The sequence below is a fragment of the Ranitomeya imitator genome, chromosome 6 (genome assembly GCF_032444005.1).
Source record: "Ranitomeya imitator isolate aRanImi1 chromosome 6, aRanImi1.pri, whole genome shotgun sequence".
Taxonomy (NCBI): Eukaryota; Metazoa; Chordata; class Amphibia; order Anura; family Dendrobatidae; genus Ranitomeya; species Ranitomeya imitator.
In genome coordinates, this window is record NC_091287.1 from 524,615,286 (window position 1) to 524,621,288 (window position 6,003).

Consider the following 6,003-nt stretch of genomic DNA (forward strand, 5'->3'; position numbering starts at 1 on the left):
CACTAGAAATATGAAAAATGAGAGCGTTTAGCGCATAAAAATGGCCAATTTTATGTGTACCTGGTAGCCCCTTTACGGCATCTCTTATACCAGGTCCTACGCTTGCCTTACCTCGCTGAGAATAAACGTCTCCATCTGAATGTATTTCAAGTTTGCATGTTCTAGCGCTGCAGTGTGCTGCCTTATTTACTTAATTATATGCACAATTGGCACTGCACATATGTGGCCAAAGATTGGAAAGAAAGATAAAAAGATAAACCTGATAGATTTGTCTTTAATGGTCACTCTGAAATAGGGCCACTTGGTGGTACTGTTCAATGACTTGTAAGACCGTTCCTGTTACTTTTAGATGGAGAAAGTATTGGGATCTTCTCATTGTACACAAGGATATGGGCTATTATCTTAATTATTGTAAATATATAAAGAGCTGGGGATCAATTGGAATTTGTCATAGTATTATACAACAAATCAGAAATGGCTTCTTTACTCACAGTATTACATCCACTTCTGCTTTGCCCAAGTGTAGGACATTTCCTGTTATATAAGAATTATATCTATGCCAAACAGCAATAAAGAAATGTAAAAACATAAGAAATGTAAAAGAATGTACTTAGGATAATTCACTATTGTATATAGTCACCATAATGATCGATTAATAAACGTTCCGGACACAATAATAAAAAAACAAATCCTTTATTTCAGCATTATAGCACTATAAAAAATTACAAAATTTCAAAAGAATTTACACTACAGCTAATAAAATGTCATTAAGTCAGATTTCTAGTACAAAAATTAAAATTGCACTGTAAGCAAAAATTGCATATACCATCCCCTTAGCCTTCAAATGGAAGTGCTTGACGTGCCTCAATAATTGTAGTAATATATAGTGCTTGAGTCTGACAGTAAAGATGGCAGCAGATTGGTGGCATCATTTTCATCAGAGGGAAAGTTCAGTCCTGGATCAGACTCCACATCAAGGTATTGATCAAACTCTTCTTTGTCGATGTCGCCCATAAACGCGCTCTGAAAGTGGTCTGCTCGGCTGATATTAATATTGATATTGATGGGTGCAAGCTGAGGTGAAGATGGATGATCTGGAGGAGCCACTGAGGGAGCCCTGCTGGGGGCTGCATAGGGCTGGGCGTAATAGAGGTGGAGCAGCCTGCTCATGTGTGGCCAGCGGTGAGGCCTCCCTGAGGGACAGCTCCTCCATACAGGGCTGGGGGATTGTTCGAGGGCCCCCCTGAGGGACAGCTCCTCCATACAGGGCTGGGGAATTGTTCGAGGGCCCCCCTGAGGGACAGCTCCTCCATACAGGGCTGGGGAATTGTTCGAGGGCCCCCCTGAGGGACAGCTCTTCCATACAGGGCTGGGGGATTGTTCGAGGGCCCCCCTGAGGGACAGCTCCTCCACACGGGGCTGGGGGATTGTTCAGCTGGACAGATTAGGAAGTGTCATAGTTGTAGTGCATCATGTGGTTTCCGAGGAGCAGTGCAATGGAGCCATGTGGGGCATGGAGGATGGTGGCAGGCTGTAGGGCTTGTAGTAGGGGCTCATGGATTGGTTCTCCTTAAATTGGCCATTGTTCTGCCCACTGGAACCCTGGTTGAAGTATTTTCCTGCCATAAGTCCATTGGTGTTGAGCACTGCAGAGTCAGGAATGGCCGTGACCGGGTACAGGCCGCCATCCGCCCTCTTCATCCTCTTCACCTGCTTCTTCCTCTTTTGCCTGTACTTGTATTCCGGGTGATCCTGCAAGTGCTGCACTCGCAATCTCTCAGCTTCCCGCACAAACAGTTGTTTCTCACTCAAGACCATGGACTTCCAGCGTTGTCCTGTGGAGAACAAGAAAGTTAACATCAACTTAAAATCATAGTAGCAGCAGCAGATAAATGCACAAAGGGCACAGCAGATCGGTCAGAAAGATGCAGCCGATGTGCTGCGACATTCAGGGAAACCAATATAAAAATATACAGAAGAGCCGACAGTTCCGATCACAGAAATATAGTGCCATTGGCGACCCCAAGGCCCACAGAATACCCCACACAATATCCTCCACGGCACAAGGAAACCGACTTCGGGCATAGAGAGAGCCTGGCGGGGGATTGCATCTATTGGATCAGATCTGTAGAGCTAGACAATGAGGACAATGCTACTACTCCTGTCATGGCGTTACTACACCTGTCGCCCTCCTCACTAGGATAGAGAATCTGCTCTGTCCTAATTACTGTTATTGGATTACTACATCACAGTATAGGGTTAGATATTACTGTGTGTCCCATAGATAAAATTACTAATGACACTATTGTCCCCGGTGTGGGCCCCTGTAGTGTTCGGTGTGGGCCCCTGTAGTGCCCGGTGTGGGCCCCTTACCTAGCATCTTGCTGAGCTCGGCGTTGTGCAGGTACGGGTTCTGTTGTGCCAGCCTCCTGCGCTCATCCTTCGCCCACACCATGAATGCGTTCATCGGACGGCAGATCCAGGCTTCGTCGTTACTCCTGGAGCCAGAGGCTTCTCCCGTGATCTCCCCAATGAATGATGATGCAGTGGGGTCGGATGCCCACTGGGTTTGCAGGGACATGACCGCTGGCACGGAGAGCTTCGCCTTCAGCTGCTCGTCGCTGGCGTAGCCGCAGTCAGGGCTGCTCATGGCTGTGAGACGCGGCTCGGTGCGCTCTCCCGCTGCTCCCGTCACTGCTGGGCTCCTGTGTGCTCTGGGCATCTTTGCCTGGCTTTTATATCTGGGCAAGCCCCGCCCACAGCTGGGGGCACACTGTAGAAAGGTGTGATGGGTGTGGCCACGCTGCAGGGAGGGGGCTTTGTGACACCCTGCAGATGGGCGGTAATCCCTGTGGTCACTGTTCACATGCAGATCAGCTTCCCCTGAGCAAACAGTCATCTCAGGCTTCTTCCCTCTTATCCTAATTATCTGTGTATTGTGATAAGACAAACACTGAAGACTTCATGGTCTGTAAAGCCCCTGTCTCACCTAGCGAGATTGCTAGCGAGATCGCTGCTGAGTCACAAGTTTTGTGACGCAACAGCGATCTCAGTAGCGATCTCGCTATGTGTGACACGTAGCAGCGACCAGGCCCCTGCTGTGAGATCGCTGGTCGTGTCGGAATGGCCTGGACCATTTTTTGATCGTTGAGGTCCCGCTGGGTAACACACATCGCTGTGTTTGACACCTTACCAACGATCTCATTGACGACTCAGACACCGACATATAGGCGTGCATTTGCGTTGCCTTTTCCGCGCCCATTCAGTTCCGATTGGTGGTCGCTACTGCGTTCTGATTGGTTTGCGGCCAAGAGGCGACACATTACTTCCGTCCTTTGTTCCTGAGCGCGTGGTGGATTGCAGATCGTTGTAGAGTTCCCCGGCCTGCGACTCCTCTTCCATTTCGATAATCTGTTCTTCAAGGATTCTTCTGACAACTATACATTGTGCACGGTAGGTATTGTTTGGGGTCGCAAGTGCGTTTTTCATTTTCCCCTAAAATTTTTTATAGGGCACCTACAAATAATTTCTTGCTGTGGAGGGAGGGAGTGAGGGCTTGGCTGCTATCTGTGTACATATACTTTTACACGGGCTGCTATTTTAGGGGGTTTTGTGCTTGCACACCCGTACAGCATGTTTTCTGTCATGCATGGTAACGGAAAGGAGTGCATATATTTTTTTTATAATTTTTTTTTTTTTATTTATTAACTTTCTCATCTTTTTCTTTTGTGTTTCAGTTTGCAGCATCATGAACAATGCGCAGTGTGCTGTTTGCTGCATTGCTGGTTGAGGAAGCTCGGCGGCAAGATGAGGCCCGGATGCTAGAGAGGCGTTCCAAACGAAAGCGTCGCATGTGGACCAGAGAATGGCTGCAGAAGAGGTCTGATTTGTCCCACATGCAACTTGTAAGAGAGCTTCAGGATAAGAATCCTCATGATTTCCGCAACTATCTGCGGATGTCTGAGGAATCCTTCAAACATTTACTGGAAAGAATTACTCCACTGATTCAATGGAAGGATACAGCGATGCGTGCTGCCATCCCGGCAGATGAAAGATTGGCAGTCACGCTGCGATTCCTGGCCACCGGGCGCTCGCTACAAGACTTGCATTTTTCTTCAGCCATTTGAAGGACCCTGCTCAGCGTTCTAATTCCAGAGACATGTGATGCGATTTTCCACAGTCTACGTAGCTACATGCAGTTTCCGAACACGGAGGAGGAATGGAAAAAGATTGCCTCCGATTTTGAGCAGCTTTGGCAGTTCCCTAACTGTGGTGGGGCTTTGGACGGGAAACCTGTCCGGATCACTCAACCACCGAACAGCGGATCCTACTTCTTTAATTATAAGGGCTATTTCTCTAGTCACCTTCCACGACGGCATACGGAGGTTGCCTCTTTGCCCTAATGGGGAACAGGAAATGGAGAGGTTAAAAGGCCCTCCCACCTCCCTCACCAGTGTCTTTCCTGTTCCCCATGGGACAGGAGAGGTTTACTTCGTATGCAGTGGTGGCCGGTAACTACTGCTACGCAGGCTCTGCCTAAATTATAACCGGGCAGCATGGGGTCGTTTCTTACCTCCCCCTTCCGCTTATGCTGCTCCCGTTGCGCCGCGCTGCGGTGTCCTCGGGACCTGGTCCTAGCCTTCCCGCGCCCCCGTGAGGGCAAAGCAGGCTAGTGTTCCTATCCGGAGTCCTCCTGGAGCTCTCTGGTGTCCTCTCCTCCACATGCCGCTGGTGACCCGGAAGTGATCGCGCGTGTCACTTCCGGTCCTCTCTGGGCGCCCTGGAGGCACTTCCGCCGGCGGTATCTCGTGCAGGACGGCGTCCTCCACCCTGGACCATGGAGGGGAGGAGGAATTTCAATCGCTGGGGGCTGGGACATGCCATGGAGCATAAAACCTGCCAGAAGACGTCGCAGGTAAGACTATCCTATCATGGAGAGCGGTACCTGCCCTGCACTTGCAGAGCCCATCGCTGCCCCTGCCACAGTAAGTGCCGCAGGGACAAGGGGTCCTTAGATAGTATTTGGGGGTATTACTATTAGCATGACTCTCTCTCCCCTCTCATTGCAGGGAGAAAAGTCTACCCCCAAAACTACTACAAAAAAAGAAGTGTGCCATCTGTAACATTAAGCTGCCACCATCTTGGGAGAAAAAACTCTGCAAGACCTGTACTGACAAGATTATCAGGGCAGAGCAACCTTCTTTATTAGAAGAAATATGCTCCTTGGTCAAACAAGAGGTGCAATCCTCCCTAGCGGCCTTTACCCCCCCCCACCCTCTCAGCCACCCTCCCCAGCTAAAAAAAGGAAAATCCCTATGCCTCATCCTCGGGTAGACGGGAGGAACCTACGTCCCCTATAACCTCTGAAGTTCGGAAGTATCTTTTCTCTTCAGAATGGGTTGAGGATTTAGTAGCTGCTGTACGCAGTACTATGGGGCTGGAGGAAGAGCCAGAACCACAGTCCATACAGGACCAGATGTTTGGCGGTATATCCAAGGGTAAAGGGGTGGGGTTCCCGATTCACTCAAATATATCTGATATGATCGATCAGGAGTGGGAACTTCCTGAAAAACGTCTCAGTACTCCATCCGAGATGAAGCATAGATTCCCCTTAGAAGGAGATCTGACTAAATGGGATGTTCCGAAAGTTGATTCACAGGTGGCAAGAGTGGCTAAGAGAACTGCTCTTCCATTCGAAGACTCGTCTCAATTGAAAGACCCGATGGACAGAAAAATTGAAAGTCTGTTAAAAAAATCGTGGGAAACCTCCTCGGTAGCCCTCAAAGCCAACATTGCTTCAACCTGCGTGGCTAGAGCACTTTTTCGTTGGTTAGGTGAACTAGAATCCCACATATCCCAGGGTACATCTAGAGCTGAATTGTTGGAATCACTACCCAGTCTCCTTAGAGCCACGGGTTTCCTAGCAGGCTCTTCTATGGAAACCATCAGAATTGCTGCCAGGTCATTAGTACAGACCAATTCGGCTAGAAGGGCGCTTTGGTT

At 49.1% G+C, this 6,003-nt stretch overlaps 1 protein-coding gene across 1 annotated transcript; it reads right to left on the reverse strand.

Annotated features, from left to right (window-relative positions):
- Positions 1-1,470: 1,470 nt before the first annotated feature.
- LOC138643451 (transcription factor Sox-17-alpha-B-like) lies at positions 1,471-2,650 on the reverse strand. Its single transcript, XM_069732359.1, has 2 exons — positions 2,374-2,650; positions 1,471-1,835 (listed from the first exon to the last, which is right to left on the reverse strand). Exons 1-2 carry the CDS (start codon positions 2,648-2,650, stop codon positions 1,471-1,473), a joined length of 642 nt encoding a protein of 213 aa, XP_069588460.1.
- Between the last annotated feature and the right edge of the window lie 3,353 nt (positions 2,651-6,003).